The sequence below is a fragment of the Macadamia integrifolia genome, chromosome 6 (genome assembly GCF_013358625.1).
Source record: "Macadamia integrifolia cultivar HAES 741 chromosome 6, SCU_Mint_v3, whole genome shotgun sequence".
Classification (NCBI taxonomy): domain Eukaryota; kingdom Viridiplantae; phylum Streptophyta; class Magnoliopsida; order Proteales; family Proteaceae; genus Macadamia; species Macadamia integrifolia.
This window is the reverse complement of record NC_056562.1, coordinates 19,320,038-19,346,270: the sequence shown is the minus strand read 5'-3', so window position 1 is coordinate 19,346,270 and position 26,233 is coordinate 19,320,038. Positions and strand designations below refer to the sequence as shown.

Below are 26,233 nucleotides of genomic sequence, written 5' to 3'. Positions count from 1 at the left end.
AGGGGATAAAAAGAAAGATCGATGGACAAAAGAGAGAATTTACAAGATACGATCCATCTATATTTAACATTTAGCGTATCTATTCAAAATATTGAACCTAAAAATAAAAAGATGAAAACTTAAATGGATCAGAAAAAAATAAACATTTGATACTGACCTATAATCATAAAGGAAGAAGAAAGAAGGATAACAAACTCAGCCTTATCCCACGTTAATGAGGTCAGCCACATGGATCCAAACAAAAAATAGAAAGGAAAACTAAAGTCTAACAAAAAAAAGGGGGTGAAGAGATGAGAAAAGAGGTATAGGGGAAGAGATGCGACATGAAAAATGAAAAATCACAAATGAAATATGAAGCATGAAAGATGAAAAGTGAGAGATGAAAGTAAAAGGAAAGAGCCACAACCCGACAAGTCAAGAGAATCTCAGCTAAATGGGGTCGGCTAATTGGATCCTTGCTCCCCAATAGGCTCTATCTGAGGTCATACTCATACATGGTACAAGACCCAAACTATGCATATCATTCCTCACAACTTCTCCTATGGTCATTTTAGGCCTGCCCCTAGCTCTTTTAGCTCCTTCAATCAAAATCATATCACTCTTCCTTACCAGGGGCATCCCTAGGTCTCCGTTGAACATGACCATACTACCTCAGACGACTTTCTCGGATCTTTTCATTGATCGGAGCAACACCCAAATCAGCTCTAATACAATCATTCCTTATTTTATCCTTCCTAGTTTTTCTGCACATCCATCTTTACATCCTCATCTCTGCCATGTGTAGCTTTGCAAATGGCACTTCTTAACTGCCCAACATTCCACCTCATACATCGTAGCTGGTTGTACAACAATCCTATAGAACTTCCTTTTAAGCTTTAAAGGGATACGGTGGTCACACAGTACTCTAGTTGCACCTCATCCATCCCACTTTAATTCTCTTAAAACATCATCCTCTGTCACCTTCTTTATTTGTAATCAATCCCAAATATCTAAAATAATCACCTTGGGGTTTCCTCAATTTTCACGACACCACTATCCATCATACTGTGACTAAAATTACACAACATATACTCTGGTTCATTCTGCTAATCATAAAGCCTCTTGTTTCCAAGGTTGATTTCCATAGCACAAACTTAGCGTTAATCCATGCCTTTGTCTCATCCACCAAAACGATATCATCGAAGAAGAAGAAAGAAGGATAAGAATCAAAAGGCCACTTGATCCTCGTGATTGATATCCCACCGAACCCACTAATATTAAGTGTTCCTGAAATCACCAGCAAGTTTATACTGAATCACCACAACAAAGAGCTCTGAGTCTCATTGATGATATCCAACTCAAAAGCTTGAGCTTCAGCATGGAGAGACTATTCCAACGTCATATGCTTCGCAACCACCACTACCCAACCAATGTGGACTAAAATCCCTCCCATTATTGGCCATCGATTGCACTCACTGCATCAACTCCCCCGAACTTTGGGCCATAGGCCACCACATGGTTGTTGCATGGACAACCCATTAAGGTACCACTTGATAACGTTCAACCAAAACGCCCAAGCTTAGGTCATTCTAAGGTCATATGCCTAGCAACCGCACACCACCCAACCAATGTGGACTAAAAGCCACTCCCATTCCTGGCCATGGAGTGCACTAACTGCATCACTCACAGAAACAAAAGGAAAATTGTCAATCTTATTTCCTCAAATTTGTGTCCAAGGCTGAAGCTCCTTACAACCTTATATAAAAGAATAAAAAATTAGACTCAAACTAAGCCTAAAACTCCTCGAGCCAATAGCTTACTATGGAGGTAATCTTGACTGACTAAAAGTTTAAAAACTCTAAATAAATAAATAAAACAAGAACAGAAAAAAGTAGTTCAAAACAAGGTTGGAGTTGTAGAGACTTATTCCAACTAAACTAAGACACTCTAATAACAGTTAAAATAAAGAATAGACTCTAACTAGATTAATAAAGTAAATCCTGTATTCTTATCTCCTACCCATATTTTAGTCCTATTAAAGTGGCCTATATTATAAAGAAACCTATTGGAGAAAAGGCCAAATATATATGAAAGCCAACCTAAGGCTTTTTTTATACTAAAATAACCTCATTTTCTATTATTGAGACATTGGTGACACTGCCTCATCAACAAGGTGTTAATCCTTTCCAATGACCATTAGACTCTCAAGCATCTTCATTCACAGAAGTCGGTGAGTAATTGACGTGCCAAGTGGGCGGCATACTTGCAAAGAATATTTGCATTGCAAGCACAAGTCGGGGAAAGAGAACATTGTTGCAGATGCTTTGAGCAGAAAAGTGTCAACTCTTCACACTTACTCAGCCCATGCATAAGATGAGCGTTGATGACAAAAACGATGAGTATGTGTTAGGTAAGGATTTCTCAGCTATCTACAAAATGTTAAGGTGGGAGCGATCCTAAGTACTCACACCAAAATGGGTACATGTTCATGGGGACTCAACAAAATAGAAGAAAAAAAAGACCAACCCAGTGCACAAGGCTCCCCGCCAATGCAGGGTCAGGGGACTCAACTATGCATTCCTAATTTGCCTCTACGACATCATCTTATACAGGAATTGCATGGAGGGCTTGAAGGACATTTTGGCAAGGACAGCCCTTCAACAGGTTGTTGATAGATATTGACTCCGGTTACAAAAGGATGTGAACCATGTGATCAAGAGGGGTCGGTATTAGAACACAAGTTTGTATTCTCCATTACCCATTTCACATGCACCATGGATACACATCAATATGGACTTTGTGCTTGGATTGCCAACTACACAAGAAAGGCACAACTCTTACTAGTTATGGTTGATCAATTTTCTAAATTCTATGTTGTAAAACATTTGATACTAGTCATATAACCTCTATCTTCTTCAAAGAGGTTGTGATTGCATTTACTGCCAAAATCGTGTCAAAAAGAGATGTCAGGTTCATGAGTTACTTATGATACACATAATACGCTACATTTCTCTTCAGCTTTCATCCACAGACAAATTGTTAACCAGAGTTTAGGCAATTTGCTATGTTTCATTGATCGTGACTATGTGAAGATTTGGCCATCCATATTGACATCGCCGAGTTTGCGTTTAACAGCTTGGTGAACAGAACTACAAGTTGTACTCCTTTTGAGATTTTTCGCATAGTTCAGCCTAAGAAGCTTGTTGATCTTGTTACCTTCTGCTCAAGCACATGTCAATATTGAAATGGATCTGCATCACAAAAGGTGCACCTCGACTTTCGACAATGAATAGCCTTAAGTAATGATGCCTACAAAGCTTCAGCTAATCTTTGTCACTGCTACATGAAGTTTCAACCAAGTGATATTGAAATGGTTCACAGTGCTCCAGAGAGATTCCCCTAGTCCAAATATGAAGCTCCACCCATGCAAGATAGATCCCTACAAAGTCCTTAAGAAAGTTAGACCTATTGTTTATGTGCTATACTTGCTTGTTGATATGGCCATAAGCAAGATTTAAAGTATTGGTACCGTGTATTGTATCAATACCCACCGATACTGATATGATACAGCTGATACGATACAATACGGACCGATACTTCAAACCTATCATAGTAACCCCCTTTTAAGGATATCAATACTACACATGATATGTATCATATCGATACCCACTGATACTAATACCTATACTGATACTGATACCGATACCAATACGATAAGACCGATACTTTAAACCCTAACCATCAGAAACGTCTTCAACATGGTTGATCCTACACATAGGTCACCACTCATATGAGGGAGAAACAGAGCACACATTATTGATGCTACCCCAATTGTGACCACCCATTGATGAGATCGAGGATGTCTTGGACAACAAGTATATTATCACTCGCAAGGGAGGTGGTTTTCATTCTTTCTTGTCAAGTGGAAGAACTGTTCAAGATCCAATTGCACACCTGCATTCATGCTGATGACTTCATTTGCATTGACCCTGACTTGTATGAACGCTACGTGTCCTTCACGTGTTCATTGGGGGTGAATGCTTTCAAGCCAGGGTAGAGTTTATGCAAAATTAAGGTTCAGGGTGCAATACCATCATAGGAAGAAGACCAGGTCAGAACCTTAGCCTACGGTTCTGGTTTGGACCAGATTGAAACAATCTTTCTGGCTTGCAGTTCACGTATCTGATTTCACCTGGAAAATCATATTGAGGGGTCCATCTCATCCTGTGCTTGGAAGAGCTTTTAGTTCCTGTAATTGTCAAGGATTTTTTTTCAATTAGCCCTTGTTTCCTAAGACCAACCTGAATCAACTCTTCTCAAGTCTTTAAATAGCTGTAAGGGCTTCACAGCCTCCACACAATGTGGTTGAATGAAATAATGGCGATGACTCCCAATTCTGTGAGATTCAGAATGCATAGACTTCCTTAATATCCGAACTCATTAGTTTACCTCCATCTATCTGAATGATCGGTCTTAACTTAGGAGGAAGAACTGGTAATAGCACAAAACCATCAATTCTTGTTCTACATTTGTTTATTGTGGTGATTCCAAGGTAATAAATCCAAGTGGGATTCCGGATAAATATCTTCTTCTTCTTCTTCAGCGATTAATAAGAAAAGAATTTTCTCCTTTATTCATAGTTGTCAAGGTGCCGCATAGGCGTCAAAATGCCCTTTGCTGGAAGTATACCTTGATCGCCAAGGCATTACTTATGATCTGCCTAGGCCCTCGGCGCCTTCTTGGTGTCACATTGATTTATTCCCTCCTCCAACACCTAGGGTTGCCAAGATGCCATGACAACTAAGCCTTTATTCATGTGCATACTTTTCTCTTTCAGTTCTGGTAATTTTAATTAAGTCTATTTCTGTTTGGCTGATTCCCATTCAGTTAACCTTTAAATCTGTATCTGTTTTAACTTTTTAGTTGACTTCAGTTTCAGAATTGTTGCTTCTGGTTTGATTCATATTTCGAGATTAAGATTCCTACCCAAGTCAAAACCAGATTTCGTTTATCAAATGACCACAAATTTCCCTAAAACTTAAGGAAACGCCAATTAAACATCTCCAAACATATTTAAATCTTGAGGAAATATCACTCCCCTCCCTGTACTATGGCGAAATATCATGTTCCCCCTAGACCTTTTCAAAAATATCACTCCCCTCCCCCCAATCTGAGAGATTCTATCTATCATCCCTCTCCATGAGAAATGGCTGTTAAGTCATGAAATTAGTTTTCTTAATACCCAAAGTACCCCCAACATGTTGAATGCAAACCCAAGAATTGCAATCTTTTTCCCTGAAACAGTATTGAACGATTCACGAATCGAGCTTTTTGGTAGTCATTGATCTGAACCACTTACAACAAACAACAGCATCCAAAACCCTATCCCAACTTAATGGGGTCAACTACATGGAGATTCCAAGCATGGACGAGCACAAGAATTCATGAAAAAAGATTGACGGGTTATGGCTAATTATAATAAGTGTCGATGGTCAACCTGACGCACCACTATAAATCAGCCACAGGCTTATAACGACATAGGCAAATAAATATAAATACTATATAATGTTTTCCACATGGGAGGATAGTGCTTCGGATGAGAAGGACAATAACTGATACTATGCAGTATTTTTCATTTGGACATCTGAGACCTAGAAAATAATGAGCCATCCAACTAAATGTGCAATGTTGCTGAAGTAGACAAATAACTGTAAATACATGCTAAGCTAGCAAGAGGTCATATACAACTCAGTCTTGAGTCTTAACAAGAAAACTAAAAGTTGGTAAGTCCTCTTAAGCCAATTTTTCATTATAAATAGTGGGCTTCCCATCAGATGCTGGATTTTACACATAATTACAAATCAATTAGTTAAAATAATAAATTATTTTTTACTATGTCTTAGTTTTTCCAGTTCACATGTTGGTGTTCTTTCATCTATAGGAATGTTTCTTCACTATAATGGTGAAAATATGATCGGGCCATAATTATGCATGAAATTGTTATTTAATTGTTGATTTTTTATTGAATGTCATGATTAAATTGATTCTGTTTTGCTATTTTATTGTGATTGCAGGGTTTCAAGGGTAGAATTCGATTTTCCAAGAGAAGTTGAGAATAAAAAAATAAAAAGAAATTGAAACAAGGAAAGAGAGACATGGTTTCTCTCCTTCTCTCCCTCTCCCACTTTATCTCATCCTTCTTTCTCCTACTTTCTCTCATTTTTTTCTCTCCTTGTCCAAATTAGAATAGGATCTCACCCTTATGTAAGGATCGGATCACTCCAAGGTAGGATCTTTAGTAATTCAATAAAAATCAGATTCAGGGACAGATAGTATGAACAAAACAAAATAAGAGAATAAAAAGAAGAATGGGGTAGGGGATAGGTTGGGTCGAGCATCTCACCCAAGTTGTCTCTCACAACATGCATCCCACAGTTTTCCAGCACAAAGCTTTCTTTTTGGCAACCTCAGTGAGTCCATTACATTCATAGATGTAGACGAGATTGAGAATATCCTTTCGGAAACAAGAACCGCCGAACCCAACACTAGCGTTGAGGAACCTCGATCCGGTCTGAGAGTCCTTGCCGATGGCATATGCAACCTCGAAGATGTCAGCATTGGTGGCCTCACAAAGCTTAGACATTGCATTAATGGATGAGATCCGCTGCACTAAGAAAGCATTGGCAGCAAGCTTTGAGAGCTTTGCGGACCAAAGGTTCATTGTGATGATCCGATCCTCTAGAAACCATTTGGCATACACAGCTTTTAGGGCTGCAACAGCTTCTTGACCACCTGGGGTTTCTTGGCCACTGATTAGGACACGATTGGGACTAGTGAGATCTTCAATTGTAGTACCTTCAACGAGTAACTCTGGGTTGAAGAGGATCTGAAAATTGATGCCTTTGCTGCTATGGGTGAGGATTTTTTCCAATTGCTTCTACAATCTTGATAGGGATGGTGGATTTTTCAAGAACGATCTTGTCTGATTTGGAGACATCGGTGATCATTCGAACAATGGATTCCTAGTAAGTGAGATGTACGGCTTTACCAACGCCAAGACCTCTAGTTTTGGTGGGGGTATTGAAGGAAACGGAGACGAAGACTATCTCAGCATCAGAAACAAGGGATTCGACTTCGGTGCTAAAGAAGAGTTTCGTGTTGCGACAGGATTTGATGACTTCGTTGAGACCTGGTTCAATGATGGGGAGGCAATCGTTGTTCTAGGCATTGATGTGGGACATGGAGATGTCGTTGACGACGACGACCTGAATGCCGAGGCACTTTAGGCGATCATTGCCATTGTTGGACCACCAACGTAGCCAGCTCTGATGGAGCAAATCTTCACCATTTCACCTTCTTCTCTGTGTGTTTGCTTGTGTGGATGGGGAAACTAAAGAGCTAATGGAGGAAAGGAGAAAGATTATATGTATTTATATATAAGGGTGGTTGAAGGGACGGTGAAGAGAAGACATCGGAGGGTTACAACCTGACAACCAAAACGCTGTGGATTCTGTTAAAATATATAAGAAAACTAATTTCATGTCTTGTGTGGGTTAGTTTGGGTATTAGGAAAATTAATTTCATGACTTAACAGTCATTTCTCATAGAGAGGGACGATAGATAGAATCTTTCAGATTAGGGGGAGGGGAGTGATATTTTTGAAAAGGTCATGGGGTAACATGATATTTTGCCATAGTACAAGGGAGGGGAGTGATATTTCCTCTTAAGAAACTACACCCAAAATGGTAGTTGGCTTTGGACTCTAGGTTGGTACCATACGCTGTTTGTTTTGGTAGCCTTTCTTGCTTTCTTTTATATGACCTATTCTACAAATAATATAGTATTAGAAAACACAACATTCAACAAAAGCAATTGAAATTTATGTATTATGAATGATAAAAAAGCCATTTAATAATACACCAATATCAAAAAATGTGTCATCCTCTGCCTGAAGAATCTCTCAAAGTTCATCATAACAGCCCTACAGGTGGAATTTTGCAATTTGAGGGCATTTGGACAAATGATGCTTCAAATCCACCCAATTGTTGAATGGATGTTCCACAGTTGACCACCATGACTTGATTCAGTAGCAAAGTGAAGGACAGTAGTTCTGGAGCATAGTTCGAGATTTTAGTGGTTTCAATTAAAATCTTGCGAATTATTTTGGGTTCAACCTAGGTCAAAACAAAATGGCCTGCAACTCTATAGGTTTCCAATGTTTCGGTCAAAATTTCAGTAGATTTCAGGTTTCAGGTTTCAGTTTTGGACCAACCAAAACGCTACAATGGCTTTGTAGAAAAGCCATATTCAAACAAAATGGGTAACTGGTTCGACTTATCTCGATTATTTCTCCTTGTTTCATATGTGGTTACAATAGAAATGTTAGATTTTTTTTATTATTTTTTTTTTTAACCAAATCACATGCAAATCTTAGTGGAACATGTTGGAGGCTACCACAACACACCTACAATGAAACTTTGGTGTATTTGAGCGAGATTTCTTGAAAATTCCAATTTAAGGTATACCCTTTTTCTCTAAAGTTAATTTTCACAACAAAAGGGTACAAATATTTAGTGGTTAGGCTTCAACTTTTTATATGCTAGATATCCTAGGCCGATTTCACAAATCAAATTTTAATTTCTATTTTTTATTTAAAAATTAATTTTCTTGCAACAAAATTTTTGAAAAAAAAAATTTTTTTTTACTTTGTGGTGGAGCTCAAGTTTATACATGTTAGACACTTTTGGCCGATCAGCGGCCTCACGATGTCGCTTTCTTATTTGCCAAAAAATAATTAAAATTTTTTAGAAGTTACAAAAAAAAAAAAAAAATACTCTGCTTTGGTTTGAAAAATAATGAAACACATTTGAAAGTATTGTTTTTGTCTTTTCAACTCAAAAAATGATGATTAATTTTGGTTAGTTATGGTATTATTATGACATATTTATAAAAATTAGCATTAATTAAGAAAAAATATGAGTGAAGTAGAAATTGGAAATATCTTTATCGTTGTCATTGGATTTTTAGTGACGTAGAAAAATTAATAATGTGGCACTTTTGTTGGAATAATATAAAAAGAGTACATCATGGTTGAGGAGGATATGGGGGTAGTATGGATGAAGTAAATCAAAGCATAAAGAATTCAAGAACAACAAAAAAGTATTGTTCACGAATCACTGTTCATGGAGCATTCAGCATTGTTCATGTGAACAGTGATTCCATATTTTCCTATTCTTATTGCTGATTTAGTTTAGTTTCTATTTTGGTTAGTCTTGGGCAGCAAGCTTGAGTCACAATTAGTTACATACTTATGTCTTGTGCTTCAAGTCTGTTAATTAGTCAAGTATTGTTTCTAATTTTAATTTTAGTCCTTTAATTTCCTTTTAATTTATTTACAAGTTAGACTCTATAATTACTTGGGGACTAACTCTTTTACTTTCCTTTTTTGTGCATAACCAAGCACTAAAAATTGTAATGGACTATTAGTCATTACCCCCACAAATTAATGAAAAGAAAGAAAAACAGTTGTTTACAACCATGTGGCTGTTAGACGCAAGTGTAGGAGAGAGTCATATCTGAGGTGAGAGGTGAGAATGTGAGATGCCGAATGAGTGTCTTAAACCATCCACCTTCCCTATCCCTATCTTCTTCCCCATTCTTCTCCCTTCATTGATTTCTTAAGTTTCTATTTTCTGTTGTTGTGTTGCTGGAACCATTTGTTAATCCTCTTGCTTGTCAGTTCCTTGATCCTTACTGTAGGATAAGTCATCATCGACCTAGCTCTACATTAGTGGAGGCAAGGTGTACCCATTAGAAATGATAAGAAGAAGTCATAATGCAATTATTGTGGAAAGAAAATCATAGGAGGTGGTATGGTTCAAGGTTTCCACCGATACCGTCGATATTTCCACATTTCCACGATATTCTAGGACTCCAATACCAAATACCATGTGGAGATTTTCCTCAAAATGTGGGAATTTTCGAGTGGACCAATGGGTTAACCTTTAGAAAACCTTCTTAAATGGGAAACCAAGCCTTACTATTTCAATTTCGACCCTCTCCCCCTATTGCTTCTCTTTGAAGTGGGAAACTTGGAAAAACACTCAAGATTTTGCCCTTGTGCCATCAAATCTTCATTCTAAACTTCGATCTTGCACATTCATAGCAAATCTACTTAAGGAAGGGAGCTTGGACCTAAATCCCATCTTCCCCAAACCTTGTGTGCCATCCTTTAAGAGCACCAGTTCATTTGCATATGGTGGCGGGTATGGACAGTATGGTGGATCTTCTTCTTCATTTGGATCAGGGTAGTTCAGGGGGTGGGATACCTAGATGATGTTGATGATGCATCTTATAGATGGGCAATGACGGACTACCAAAACAATTGGCCCAAAACATGTCATGGAACTCACATGTGGTGCATTCAGAGGAGTGGCTACGACATCTACAGTGGTACGCAGCTCATGGACTGAAACCGCCTAGACATTCTACTTGGAATTGGTTGTTGAGTGTTGACTATCGAGACTTGAGACTTGAGAGATCAATCACAATTATGTAATATTATTATGTATTTTGGATCATTTACATTATATTTTGTTTGTTTTAAACTTTTAATAATGTAATTCACACTTTTAGTTAGTAACTTATATATGTACTTATGTAGTATAGTTTCAGTCAACAACTCAACGTACATTAGCAAACTTCAGTCAAAACCACAAGTATGGCTTTAGGTGTTTTTTTCCATGAAACTAATTATGTGAATAGGTTAGAAATGTCTAAAATAGGGCGTACAAAAAAAAAAGGCAAAAAAAAAGAAAATAAAAACACATTTTGGGGGTTGAAACCAAAGTTTCCACCCAACTGGGAAAAATTCCCTAGTTTCCTCAAAATTTCCCAAGTTTCAACCGAAATTTCGGTCTCCCCAAAGGCAAAACCTGGTCGAAACCCAATACCTTGAACCTTAGGAGGTGGGACCACTACACTGAGGTGGCATTTGGTAGGTGGACATAGGGATGTGGCCAAACGCTCCCGGGTCTTAAGGAGCAGAAGGCCATGTCTACCCTCATAAAGGGAGGAACAAAGAGGAAGTTAGATAAGCGGAGGGCAAAGGACAAGTTGACAAGGCGGTTCTAGAAAGATAAGCAAAGGCAGAACTAGGGGATTGAGACTCTGATTTTGATAGTGAAGAGGAATATGTGCCTGCTGATGTGGAGATAGAGACAAATGTAGAGGCAAAGGCAGACAGGGTGGGCTAGGGTAACGAGCCATATTACAAATATGCAAAGCAAGATAGAGCCTGAGAGTTTAGGGGAGGAGTTGATTCCTATAGAGCAACCGCACCAGAGGCTGGTCCTATGGTTCTTCTATACAAGGTAGGAAGAAACATAAGCAGACAAAGTTGCCCTTTCAGAGGTCAATGTGTAAGGATAGACCCACCCCCACACCCAATAGAAAAGGATGATGATGTTGACATACTTGAGCAGGATCCTCAAGTTTTCAAGACTTGTACCAGCAGACAGAGAAAGTTGAGTATGTGCAGTCTGATTGGTAGAATAAGGTGTGCGATGTCATGTCAAACTGGTTCTTTTACCATAGTATCCTAGCACATGCTACTGAGGGACTTTACTATCAGAACATGCTAGACATTGTGGGGAAGGCTAGGGAAGGAGTGAAGGCCCACTGCTTACGAGCTGATGAATGTTTGCTCCAGCAAAGAGGGGAGCTAGAGTACATAAAGACTCTCAAGGGGGCATGGACAAATTATGGTGTCACTATCATTTGTGATGGTTGGACTGGACCTAGTAGACAATCCATCATCAACTTCACGATATACTGTGATGGTAGGAGTAGGACTGTGTTCCTTATATCTGCGGATGCATCCAAGGAAAAAAATGAAGCAAAATATATTTACAACTTATTAAAGGACGTGATCTAAGAGGTGGGAATAGAGAACATTACCCATATGGTGGCAGACAATGGTATATTTTAAAGAAGGCGAGGGAAGAAATTGATGAACAACATGACCACCTGTTTTGCACAGCCACTGTGTTGACCTCATGCTGAAGGAAATGGGGAAGAAGACATTGGTACAAAGTGTGGTCGAGAAGGCAAAACAATTGACCACATTTGTGCACAACCATGGAAATGCCCTACAAATGCTGAGGACCAAGTGTGGTGGGGATTTGGTTAGGCCGAGCATTACTTGATTCACCACCAACTCATTGCCCGAAAGATCTTTAAAGGTAAGGAAGGAGAACTCAGATCTATGTTTGCTTCAGAAGATTGGTTTAGTTGGAGGGAGTTGGATTCTCCAAGGGGTAGAGCATCCCAATCGACCATATCTAGTGAGCAGGTCTTGCACAACCCGAAGGTCGTTATATTACTTGAGCCAGCGGAAAACGTATTAAGATGATCGACTTTGAGAAGAATCCTATCCTACCACACTTGTATGTTACAGTAAAGATGATGACAGACCACGTTGTAGCAGTGATACTACATGGTGGTAGGATCTACATTCAAATAGTCCAAGATTACTGGGAGAGGCAACTTATGTATCCACTACATAAGCCTCCTCTCTAGTTTATTCTACCCAAGTCAAATTACTTTCCATTTATAACCACAGTTCTAGGTTTCAGAAATTTCGACCCAAATTTCTAGAACTAGCCAAAAAAAATCTGGCTTCAACCAGGTTTTGGAAATCTCAACCGAATTACTGTTTCGACCAAGGTTGAAACCCAATTTTTTGGACCTAGTTTATAACTTAATAGGCATTGACAAGTGCTTCATGTTATTTCCAACATGCTATCTCAATCCGAAGTATCAATACAAGCACAAATTTGGGATGAACCAAGATTTGATATATAAAATGCAGTATGCGGTATCCAAGCTGGAGTCCAACCCAAATGTATAGTCAGCCTACAATAGTGAGCTGAATTTATAGTTTCTTACATGTTTAAAATCAATGTAACTAATCCCATTAGCAAACTGATGTTGAATAATCAATATTTGAAATGGATAAATGAAGACCTTCAGGGATGCACGGGACTTCTGACCGTGAAGCCTGAAAGTCAAGTCAGGAAAATACCACTCTTGGTAGGCCCATCAACTTAGTTTCTTTCGTTAATTTATAAAATATGTATCCAAGTACAATTACTTACAAATTCTAATGCAAGTGAATGGTTATAGGAGAGATGCACCTTAGAGGAATGTAGCAATTAAAGTGTTCTGCTAGACAAGTTCTGCCTCTAGATGCGAGCACAACTAGAGTATGTTTTCACTCATCCACTCCAAAAGGCAAAACCAATTGGATCATGCATGTCTAGAGCTATTAGTGTATGTGCACTACAACACGAGATTAAAGGTGCAGGACGTATGTATAGGCATGGACAATGACAAGACTCAATTGAATTCCGCAACATCTTCCAAGTGGAGTCAAATGAGGAGGATCCCATGTATGGGTGGTTGAGGGATTGAGGTGATTCCGTGATGGATCAACCCAGTCCTCCTCAAATGGTATCAATGTGAGTTAATGGCTTCTCCAAAGAGTATAGTTCACACATAGACACCCCGACCTTCTAAGTCTTAGCTTGGTGGGGATGATGAGGATCATGGTTTAAAGTATCTCTGATACGATACAATATCCTCCGATACGATATCCTCCGATACATATCTTAAATTTAGCCGATCGATACAGCGACAGATACGATACTTTAATCCTTGATCTTTAGCATATCTTAGTGTAACTCCAATACGATACGATATCATCCAATACATATCTTAAATTTAGCTGACCGACACAACAACCGATACTGATACTTTAATCCTTGACGAGGATGTCGAGTGGCCACACTCACACCATCTTTGTCTGATGGAGGAGATGATGACGAGATAATGACGATGGTTGTGATTGTGGTCGTGGTGATGGAAATAGATTTCCAATCCTTCAAGAGAAGTGTAACCAACCAAAGGTGGAGCCAGTGCCAGAGCCTATCCAACCCACAGGAGTGGCTCAATTATTATGCTACACAGGATCCCGACCATGGTGCACATGCACCTTCTCCTCCTTTCGGGAACACTTTCAAGGCAGTCCCTTTAGCATTTCCATTTGTTTTTTGCACCTTCTCCTCCTTTGTTATTTCTGTAACATGGTAGGACTGGATATCATTTATATACCAGCAAAACACCATTTTCTTTCTATAGATGAACCTAGAATATCATTGGTCCAATTAAGCAGGAAAGAAAATTTCCTGGTTAATAACAAAAATAGTAATACAATTCTGCAGTACAGGCACAAACAAATTTTCCTTATAGAAATAGAAGGCAATTATTGCAGTCCACATAATTACATTCTAAGCTAAAAGAAGTAAATAAACTAAAATTAAATAAAAAGGGAAAAAATGTCATAAAAGTGGGGTGGGAAATCATCTTCAGAAGAGGTCCCCTTACAATTGGATGAGCTAGTAACTCCCCAAAGTTGTAGATATTATCTCCAAGCAATGCTGACAGGGACAAATCAAATGCCAAATCCTGAATCATGACAATAATATTTAAAAAATAAGCAATCTTACATGGTCTCAACAAACTGGAATCTGATTAGAAATGCATGTAATTCTGAAGATATAAGAGAATGGTGCAGAAATAAATGATATATTATCTGCCTAGGAAAAAGTTAGCATAAGAAACTTCAAATCTCACAATTTTGTTTGTGCTCATGCAATTTGACTTGCACTAGACTAGCAGCAATAAATTATAAGCACATTTAGTGGTGATCCATATTTGAATATTTAGCACCAACTCCTACTGTATAGAAGATACCGACCAATGAAACACTATACTGAAAATCTTGAAGCTTTAAGCAAGCATATATGTTTCTTATATCCTAAGTTAATTGGAAAAGAAAATAAATTGTAACTGGTTATCTGACAGTTAACTTCCTGCAGGAAACTTTTCTTCCGAGGAATCAATGACTTCCGTCTCAATTGTTTCATTTGACATATAGTAAATCATGTGTAGGCACCCTCATTCAGGAGGAACCTGAATGACCAGAGCTGGTTGTCGATTAGGTGTTAGGGACTAGTCAGTAGTCACAGCTTCTAGGCTGTAGTTTGTAGTTTTTTTTACTTTCTTTCGTATATAATCTATAGCAGTACCAGCCACCTCGACCAAAAGGAAGAGAAGAATGACTGAATGACTGATGGTGAACAAATTAGCGGGGTTGCTTGGGAGCATAATGAGTATGTGTAGACACCTTATTTTGTCACCCCAGAGGATACACAACAATGATGAACAGTTTCTTGAGGGCAGTAGGAGAAAGTCTGACTATGGCTTACTGATGTCTCATGCAACTCAGCTACGTCTGGAACCACCTTGATCAAATGACCAAACCCCTGCGGTGTTTTCGGTCAAAATGTGGTTAAATGACCTTTAAAATCAACTTAATTTTTCAAATATGATGATTTTCATTATTAAAATCCTTGGAACAAAGCGTGGTTTCAAAATGGTTTAAGTTGATCATTATTTTGGAAAAGATTCCATTTTGATCTTGTGGGACCAAATTGGAAAATGAATTTCTTTAGCAAAAATGGTTTCTGAACTTAATACCATGGCAAAGTATTAATAGTAAACTTGAAAAGGCCTTTTGAATCATCAAATTTGGAGTTATGAATTATTAAAAATTTTAAAGGGAATTAAGTCATTTGGGCCAAGCCGACCCGAACCAAAAATCGAATCTGAATGGTATCATACCACGTCGTGGCACATTGATCACATATCCACCAAATATCTCACTCGAAATCCAATGATTTTGAGTGAGATAAGGTTCCATTGCACCTAAGAGGGCAAGGAAGCGTTCCCAAAACTATAGAAAGACCAATACCCCAATTCCTCAAGCGATTTTGGATCTTTTTAAGTGTAATAAACCCTATCTGCACAGAGACAGGAATTTATTTATTGCAGGAAGTTTCCGATACCCTATCCCGAGTTGTGATCGTCCTCCAAGCCTCATTAGAATTTTGTTTTCATTCTCTGTGAGTCTACTTTCATCTCTCTTCTGTTTCATTCAATTTGATAAAGTTTATTGCAAGTTATACCTTTTATAGTTATATAGCTGTTGTCCCAAACCGAGCAAGGAAGATATGCTGACGATTTTATGAATTTAATCTCTTTCTCCCAAACGCTTTTTGTGTTTTTAGTTGGTACATACCATGATCATCCTGTTTTTAGTTAGTACATACCATGATCATCCCTCCTTAATTTACTAGATTTTTTTCTATTAGTTTTCATTATTTTATATTTTTCTTGTTAGGTTTTGCATGTTTCCGGATTTACGTACATTATTCCAAAAATCAAAAATATACATATTTAAATGCAATATTGCATGTGAGTTTTTACATTGGTTTGACCCCAAATCGATAGGATGGATTTGTCATTGCATGTTTAACATAGTCCATGACCATGAGTCTTGCAATTAAAAAATGCTTAACAACAAACTTGATGTGGTCGGCTACATGGATCCGATAAGGTCTAAGATAATAGTAAACAAAAAAATAAACGTTCTAAAAAGAGGTAAAAGGAGGTAAAAGAAGTCAAAGCAGTAGTCAAAGCAGCATCCTTGGAACATCCCCCATATGGGTCGGCTACATGGGTCCTTGTCCTCCACTTATCTCTATCCACGGTCATACTAGAATCGATCCCTACCATCTGCATATCTTTTCTTACTACTTCGTCAATAGTCAATTTAGGTCTGCCTCTCCTTCTAGCTCTATGTTGAAACTGGTCACTCCTCCTTACTGGGACATCCATGGGTCTCCATTGAACATGGCCATACCACCTCAATCGGCTCTCACGAAGCTTGTCATGGATTGGTGCAACCCCTAATTCTTTTCTAATACAATCATTCCTTACTCTGTCTCTCCTGGTCTTTCCGCATATCCCTCTCAACATTCGCATCTCTGCTACACCCAATTTATTCAAATTACTCTTCTTGACTTCCCAACACTCCGACCCATACATCATAGCTGGTCGTATTATTGTCCTGTAAAATTTTTCCTTGAGTTTAATAGGCATGCATTTATCACATAGCACTCCCGAGGCATTTCTCCACTTCATCCATCCTACTTTAATTCTGTGGGAGACATCTTTCTCTATATCACCCTCTTTGCTAATGATTGACCCCAGATATTTAACAATCACTTTGTGGTAGTTCTTGCTCCTCAAGTTTTGCCACTTCATCACCTCTCATAGTCTGACTAAATGGACATATCATATCATCTATCTTTGTTCTTCTTATCCTAAAACCTCTTGATTCTAAGTTTGATCTCCATAGTTCCACTTTAGTATTAATCCATTCCACTGTCTCATCTATCAAAACAATATCATCAACAAATAGCATAAACCATAGGACCTAATCTTGGATGTGCCTGGTTAGATCATCCATGATGAGAGCAAACAGATAAGGGCTCAAAGTTGATCCTTAGTGTAACCTAATTGTAATTGCGAACTTATTACTTATTACTTTGGCCTTCTGTTGTTTTAACACTCATCACCACTCCTTCATACATATCCTTAATTACATCCACATAATTTAATGAACCCCTCAACTTCCCTAAGACATGCCAAATAAGATCTCTAGGTACTCTGTCATACACTTTCTCTAGGTCAATAAAGACCATATGGAGGTCCTTTTGTGAGCTCTAAATACTTCCATAAATCTTCTTAGAAGGTAAATAGCTTCTGTTGTGGATCTCCCTGGCATAAAACTAAATTAGTTCTCCGTTACAGTAGTTTCTTCTTAGAGGTGGGCTTCAATAACCTTTTTCCATAGTTTCATGGTGTGACACACTAGTTTTATGCCTCTATAATTATTGCAGTTTTGGATATCACCTTTGTTTTTACAAATAGGAACCATAATGCTTCTCCTCCAATCATCTGGCATTTTCTTGATACTCAGAATCTTGTTAAACAGCTTGGTTAGCCATGATATTCCCAGCACTCCTAGGCTCTTCCATACTTCAATTGGGATCTCATCTGGGCCTGGTATTTTACCTGCTTTCATCTTTCGTAGGGCTTCTTTAACTTCAGTCACACCAAAAATGCTCATTGGATTTTATTTTGCATTTATTTTCATTTCTTCATGTATATTTGAATCCTGGGGTTTTAGGGTTATTTTTGTACATGAATTTCTAAATAATTTTCATCTCTATTCTCATGTTTTTCGTAATTTCTAATCATGTCAGAATAGGATAGTTTTCTGTCATGAAGATTTTACATATTTGTTTGCATGCATTCATGTTACAGTGGGTTCATCTTCCCTTCTTCCAGAGAATGCCGTTTCCTTCGTAAATATTGCTTGCTTACCGTGTAGGATTTTCTTTTGATGATAACAATAGATTATATTGATTTTCATAAGATTATATTATGCTTGCTAACTTGCTTTTATAGTGCACACATCAAGGTAATTCTCTATCTCTCCTTATTTAATTTCCTCATTTTATTTTATCTTAACCAATGCATTTGTTAGTCTGAGGATATTTATCATCTAAATGAAAATACTAATTTACTAGGAAGACCAGTTTCTCCAGCTGGACCAAAGTGCTTAACACCTTCCTTGGTATGCAATCTGACCCTTCACCCATTCTTTTGGTTTGGCTATGTAGGACTCATATTCATGGATCCTAGTGATGTAGACAACACTACTGATCCCAAGTTTGGATTGCACTATTGTAGGAAGAAGGGACGGCAAGCTGCCCAGCCTAAGGGCCTATCGAGTCAGCCCAAGCTGGCCCAATTTTGGGTTCAAATCTGGTTCACACTTTCAGCCATCGAACCAGCTGAAATCTCAGCACATTTGTCTTATTATTAGGTCTTCTAGAAGCCCTCTACAGAAGCCTTCGATTGGAGTCCAGAACAGCTTTGTTTCTCTATCGATTTCTTCTATGTGCTATAATTTTTGTCTTGTAGTGTTGACATGGTCAACTACAAAATTGAGTCCTAGGGTGAGTATTCTAGAAGTCTCTAGTGATGTCTTCTTCAGTCTTTTCTTAGAGAGCAAGCTATGTTATTTGGTAATTAGTTTTTGAGTCATAAGTCAATTGGTTTCTATCTTCTATTTGTTTCCTACATTTGGTTACTTTCAATGTAATTGAGTCCTAGCCTCCACTATAAACAAAGACCTTGTATTGCAGAGAACTAGATGATGATTAATGAAATTTGCAGCCATGCTTGCTCCTAAATTCTGAGAGAGAATTTGTGTTTCAACAGCTGAGATAGCTGTGGGAGGCTGTGGGCATGAGACCCAAGACTGAGACAATCCACCCCAGCCACACCTATCCCTCCTGTAATTTCTTTTCTCTTCTCTTTGTTTGTTCATTGTGAGAGTGTGTTTGAGAGCTAATTACAATCAGATTGAAGCCTTGAAGACCTGCCTTTATTGAAGATTGAAGAACAGCCAAAGAACCCCAAATTGATTTCAGGAATCAGGATTTTGAGACCTCGGATCAATGCTCAGATCTGACTGTTCCTCAAGCCTTTTTGAGGGTTTGTTCTACCCCCTAAAACAGCCACTCGACCAGGATTGTGAGGCCTTTGGAGGCCTGCTGAAGCTATAGCAAGTTTTCTCCCATTCCATCCCTAGAAACCCTAAATTCTGTTTTGGGTTTTCTCTTCCCTATTGCTGAATACACAAGAGCCTACTGTTGGTCATATTTGGAGGTCAGTTTGAACTCACAAAAGCCCACCTTCGATCAGGTTTGCAGGCTCATCTGAGCCTCGATAAAGTGAGTTCTCTATTTTCTCTCTATTCAGCCTTATTTTCCAGATCTGAGTTTTTGGTTAGATCTGAACCTGAGCCTGAGTTCGGTTTGGAGTTTACACATTATATGGGGTTGTTTCCTTAGGTAAATAGCCTTACTTTACCTAGACCTGAACCTAGATGGCAACTCTTAATCCATTCCTTCTTTCCGAAGAGGAGAATGTTTTCCTTTTGAGAAACATGCCATGTTCTCAATTTTCTTTCTCAAACGAGTGTGTCCAGAACTTTGGCCCGACTAATCCCCCGGATGCACTTGTACACCCCCACACACAAAAATGGGGTCTGGCCTCAAGAGGGTAAGGGGAGTCGAACTCAAGATGCATGTCGATTTAGGCACGCTCCCTTGCCAACTGATCACATACCATGTTCTCACAGTATGCTGAACAACCCAGAATATAAACTCAAGAAAGAATTAAAAATTTCAGGACGACAATTATGGAAGCCCTTTCTCAGTCAGGTAAATTACATCATTCTTCAGGCTATTGAGTTGAAGGTTGAAACCTTCATTGCCTGGTTAGGCTACCGTATGTACAGTTCATCTCTGTCGCAGAGTCGCTTTTGGGGATTCTTAGAGACTGTTGTTTGGGAACTAACTGGTGATTGATGATATTAATAACCAAGAGTAGCTTTTTGGTTCCTCAGTCAGGTAAACTGACGATTGATGTCACTCTCTTGTGTGCAAACATGGCAGGAGAGTGTTGATTCCTCCACAGGGATATAGGATCCAGATCAGGTTTCAGAATGGTCGTAGCCAATCCCAATCCATGATGGATCATCCACTCCACCGAAGATCAGAAACTTCAATTCAGATGATCTCAAATCTTGGCAGTAGATCTGATTATTCAGTGTGTTATGTACTAGTATCAGTCAAACCTATAAAACTTGTTACTTCCCCTGTGGCATTGATAACTAGGTGTTAATTCCTGCCTCCTCAGAACTACACCAAATGAGAATGCGCTGGTTGTTCTCTTGGAAATCCCCCAAAGTGGTTGGAAGGACATTTTAGAGATAGCTCAATGGCATGATCTGGTGTTTCAACCTGGCTGTACTAGGGGGTCTGTCTAGGGCAGAGATTTTTGTTCTTTTACCCGGATTCAGAATTGCTAAGACCCCAATCTGATCAGTTATCGGTTTAGGGTTGCTCATTTGTGTGAAAAATGGTAAATGGTTCATGGAGAATCTCTCATCTGATTTCTGAAACTCATGCCTATGATTTGGCCAAGCATGGTCTGTTGAGGACCTCTTTGTACTAACTGCTGTTTTTCTCTTTAGGGCTGTTTGTTTATTATATTGGCTCAATAATTGTTTGGCACGTAAATTGAAGACCCCAAGACAAGAAAACCAGCAATTGTGTACTTGGCTGAAGGTTCCACCTGGGCACCTTTGGAGTCAACCAAACATACCCGCTTGAAGTGTACACCAATGCAGGAACTGAACTAAGCCATGGTTTAACTACCAGCTTTTCTTTTAGTTAATTCTTCTACCATGGATTATCAAGGAAAACCTTTTTTTATGTTTATATATTTTTGGGGTTCTTGTATAAATTAGACTTGAGATTAGTATTTTTTTTTTTAATGAGTACAAATTGAATTATATTAAAACAATCAAAATATACAAGAAATAGAGAAATACAACAATCACCAGGGATATGGTACAGCATTAAAAAAAAAAAAAAAAAAATCAAATCCACCCCACAAAAGCAGCTCACATTATACAATCAGATAAAAAAGAGCAACCCAGTGCACGAGGCTCCCGCTACTACAGGGTCAGGGAGGGGCAGATGAACGCAGCCTTATCCCCTGCTTCGCAGGAGAGGCTGCTTCCAAGTTTCAAACCTGTGACCATCATTATACAATCAGATATGCCCCAATTTACAAAGAGAGTCTTCCCACCTCTTCTGTAGCCACTGAGCCCATTAAAGAGTTACTAGACCTTAAATTACAATTTCACTTTATCTTTTGTTCGGGTCTTTACTTCAGTTACTTGGAATGAGTTTAGACATAATTGTCTAAGTCTCTAAGCATAGCATTAGTTTGACTCTTTCTAATTACAGGATAATTTCAATTGTCTCGTTCTCTCTTCTTCCCTGTCAAGCCATCGACAGCTTTCATCAGAATTTGAAAACCAAAATGAGGGGTTTTGTTACATAGTGGTTGGAACATGATGTCCAAGCTGACCAGTAGGCAGGCGCTTGATAGAGCCCCCATACCTTTTTGAAGAAGGTTGTCTTAGCCGAGCAGGTCAGATCTAGTGACATAACTATTTCTTTAGCTATAAAATGGAACACAAGAAAAATAATTACCTAAAGGATGTCAAAAATGATTAGAGTACAAAGGCTTTGTAGATTTCACCAAGCGGTATTTGGCAACATTTCTTTTCTATTCTAGAAGTCCATGGGTGGCAACACAGAAAATGAAATGTTTTTTACATACCCTGTCCTAGAACATTTGCTCGTGGATTATTATTCTTTAACTTTACTTTAACAGACGCTGTGGGAAAATTGAACCTGGATCGAGTTCCTCATCGCCATGCTGTAAATCCTATATTTCTTCTAAAACCTGTTTAGCCTAATTACTTCTTTCCTTTGAATGTAACAAGTGGCATCAAACTTGTGGAATGTAGAAGCTACTAAATTCACCAAAACAAACTCAATAGGCAGCTTCAGCCTCAGCTATCAGGACGTCCGACATATGTTCTTTTAAGAGGTTGGAGGCAAGTCATGAGTTCCATCTAATATTTATAAATCTTGGTCTATCAAATCTGTGTAGAGGAAAATTTACCAGTTTGAACGATTCCGACAGTGACTCCACTGATGTGTATGCCAGATAGAGAAGAGCACTTTTGTAAAACTCAGCAAATTCTTGACGAGACTTGTGGTACTGTGAAGAAACCCAGTAATAGCTAGCATAGACTGATGGATCAATATCAGTCATGCTATCAAGGGTAGTCTTCCCATCTTCCAAGAGTTTCTTGCACTCTTTCTGATCTCCTTGCTCAAGCTTAAACGCAGCTATCTGCATCTTGACATAAAGAATTGGCTCATCTATACGCAACTCCTTAGTAGCATGAAGCTTTTCAATCACACCTTCAAGATAACCAATGGCAGCTTCTTTCTCCGCATATTGCCGAGAAACTATGACAGAAAAATGTGCAAGCTTGAGCAGATTGATCTTTGTCTCGAAGTCAGTGATAAAATTATGATATAACTGTATTAGAGCATCACCCGCCTGAAAGGAAAAGTAAAAGGAAGCAGCAATACTTTTTAGTCTGTCATATAATTGAAGCACAGAGGCAACTGGGTACATAGAATGTAGAATCCACATTTGTGAAGAAAATTAATACATAGAAAGGACAAGTCAACAGCAAACATATGCAGAAGAGAGGATAAAAAGCAGGACATCATGTTACAATTTAGTTTCTCCAATAGAAGCAGGCCTATAAATAATATCTTATAGATGTACATAAAGTAAATAACTTAGCACATGAGTACATGAAAACCAAGATGAATTAGCTGGATCCCATCCAGACTTAAAGATATAAGCTATTATGCTCCAATTACAAAAGTGGAATATGACCAATTGTTGATTGTTAAGGCATTTGATGGTATTCACAATTCGTACCCCTGGCCCTCTTGATTGCTTGAATGTGGAGCACTGCTCCTCATTTTTCTCAGCAAATAAATTGGAAAATATGAAGAACCTCTACACAAAAAGGAAGACAGATACTTTGAAGTGATGTCTTGATCAATGACTAGTCAGATGATCTTTCTTTGGACTCAACCGTATTTTCTTTTGTATGTAAAACAGGATAGTTGAAGCACTTCTTTTTACACCATTTTAGAAACCTAAGGACTCAATCATATGGATATGTAAAATAAAGGCTTTTGAAACCTAAGAGGAAAAGAAGGGAAACAGATACTCAGTTTCAAGAGAGTAAACAGAATTCCGTACTCGATCTCATAAATGCATATAGAATTCTGAGTGGGAAGCCATATGCACACCTTGGGGAGAGATCTTTCATATCTTTCATGATTCACCCTACAATAATATGGGGTCAAAATCCAAAATAAATTATTTTAGCCCTTCTAAAAGGAAATTGATTCTTGAACCTCTTTCATGCTTAGGGGAAAGCCTTCGTTGAGTTGCTTTTCTTCTTCTTCTTCTATTTTTTTTTTTTTTTTTTTCAATTATGAGTAGGATTTACAACAAAAAGAGTTCTTGGGTTACACCTAGCCACCTAATTTCCTTCTTATTTGCCTTATTTTTCACCCACTTTCCTTTGGTGAAGGTAACCTGCTCCTTCAGTTTCCAGAAAAACAATTCTACATTAGATTACACCAAATGCAGCAGTAGATACTCCTGAGAATCAGAAACAGAGAGAATTGCTTCTCTCAAGGAATTATCCCTGCAAATCAGATTCGTTGAAAAGGTGGCCAAATAACCAAATCTACAGAGCAACTATTTTCAAAGCCACTTGATGCATGAGCTGCAACAGGATATGCACTACAGCAGCACAGGCACCGAACAAGACCATAAAAATTGATTTTCTATTAGATACACATAGTACATCATGACTTTTGGATAAGCCACAATGGAATATGCATTATGACATCTATCCCTATATGATGATGATAAGAAAGTCATACTTAATAAATTTTCAGCGCAGCTACTTGTATAAATTCAGGTAGGTAAGTACCAGACTTGTAAAATGTAGAATATGCGTTTAAAACGGACAGTTTGACCCAAGAGACAATGACAGTTTTATCCAGAATAAGATATAACCGCATAGGCATAGAAGAAAATTAAAAAACTTAAGCTATTTAAGCTAGAGGGAAAATAATGGAAGATACGGAAGAAACAGGATACGAAATCCTCCAACAAGAACAACTAAAGATAAATACTTAATAAACAGGCAGAGAAATACTTGTAACAGCACGCAACAGCAAAATTGAGTAAAAACCCTAGCTTTCCATGGCCAAAAAAAAAATCAGTAATAATCATAACCTAGCCCCCAATTGTTCCTCAATATCCCATTCGGGATCTCACTACTCAAAACTCCATCACAGAAACACAAACTATCTCAAATAAGAACAAATTAACTCATCAAGGAGAGAAAACGAAGTGAGAAACAAGGACAAAAAGAGATAGAATTCACCCATAAAACCACAAGTTATGAACAATTAAGCGGAGAAGACATATTCAAACAGTTAAGAGCACAAAACTAAACTTACCTGAAATACAGCTAGGGCAACGAACTGCTCGAGCTTGAGAGTGAGCTGGTGCCATAGCTTCCTCTGATACAAATCTGCCAATGAATTGTACCAATCGGCGAGCTCCGGCTGTGCGTTACGCTGGGATTCGAGATACTGGAGAGCAGCCATGGCAGTTGACTACGCAAAATTACTACCAAGTGCCCCAAGAGAGGCAAAAATCTCAGAGAGAAATAGAGACCGATAAGGAAGCTGCAGAAAGCGTGCCCAAACCCCTCAGCTTTCCTCTTTTCCTTTTCTTCCGCTAAAACAAAAGAAATGTAGTGTCATCGATTTCCAAATTATATATTTTCCGATGTTCGGCTGGCACAATGAGCTAAAGTGCAATCAGGTCGCGAAGGGCTGGGTATTTTAAAAACCCTAGTCCAATCCTACGTCCGCTTTAATTCAATCGAAGTCTAGTCCATTCCAGCCCCATGACAGGTTGGGAGCACGGATCCATTAATCCTTATCAAGTTTGGGAGTGGGCTATCATCGAAGTGGCTCTAGGAGGAGAGGTGTCCACATCCTTTGCAGCGAACGGTGAGGTATGATGAGCATCAGACGATTAAGAGTATCTGGGCACTTATCCCAGGAGGCTCCCAACCACCTGATATTTATTGCATCGGTGTAGCAGTTGCAGACGATTTTCACACAAAAGAGGAGGAGAGTAGGGACAACTTAAGGATCTAAAGTTAATAGGTGACAAAGATTTGTGAAAGTTTAATTTTTTGGGGGAATCAAAAAAAGAACTTAGAGGCATTCTAGACTTCATTCTCCTTACAGGGCCTATCCGAAAGAGAATCTAGTAACTCTTGTTGTGAATATCTTAATAGAACGAACCGGACCCATGATTGTCTTAGCTTCGGAACAAAACAATTAGGATTAAGCTCTATTAACTCAAATGTGTATTCTCCATATAAGAGGTCTTCCAATTGTAAGATCCATCGACTTGAAACAAAGAGAAAAGTCTATCTATGTTATTTAGTTATTCAGGTAAATCAGTGATTCAATATTGGAACAGATAGCAACAACCATTTCATGAAGTTTGTGTTAACATAAAATGACTATATGGGACTGATAGAAAAAATTGCCTAAATTAAAATTCAGACCATTCTCCATGATGTTATCGATTCTTCAATGATTCTTTAGCCTATGACAGGTGCTTATGTGTAACATATCCCCATTGTTTATTGCAT

The 26,233-nt window shown here is 38.4% G+C and overlaps 1 protein-coding gene across 1 annotated transcript in view; it reads right to left on the bottom strand.

Moving 5' to 3' along the window:
- LOC122082333 (26S proteasome non-ATPase regulatory subunit 13 homolog B) overlaps positions 1-25,388 on the bottom strand; it is a 34,304-nt gene extending 8,916 nt beyond the window's left edge. The window contains exons 1-3 of the mRNA XM_042649826.1: positions 25,017-25,388; positions 22,567-23,013; positions 14,425-14,505 (exon numbers count right to left, since the gene is read on the bottom strand). Of these exons, the coding sequence (XP_042505760.1) occupies positions 14,425-14,505; positions 22,567-23,013; positions 25,017-25,166 (678 nt within the window). The 5' untranslated portion in view covers positions 25,167-25,388. The remainder of the gene's footprint in view (positions 1-14,424; positions 14,506-22,566; positions 23,014-25,016) is intronic.
- Positions 25,389-26,233: the final 845 nt, after the last annotated feature.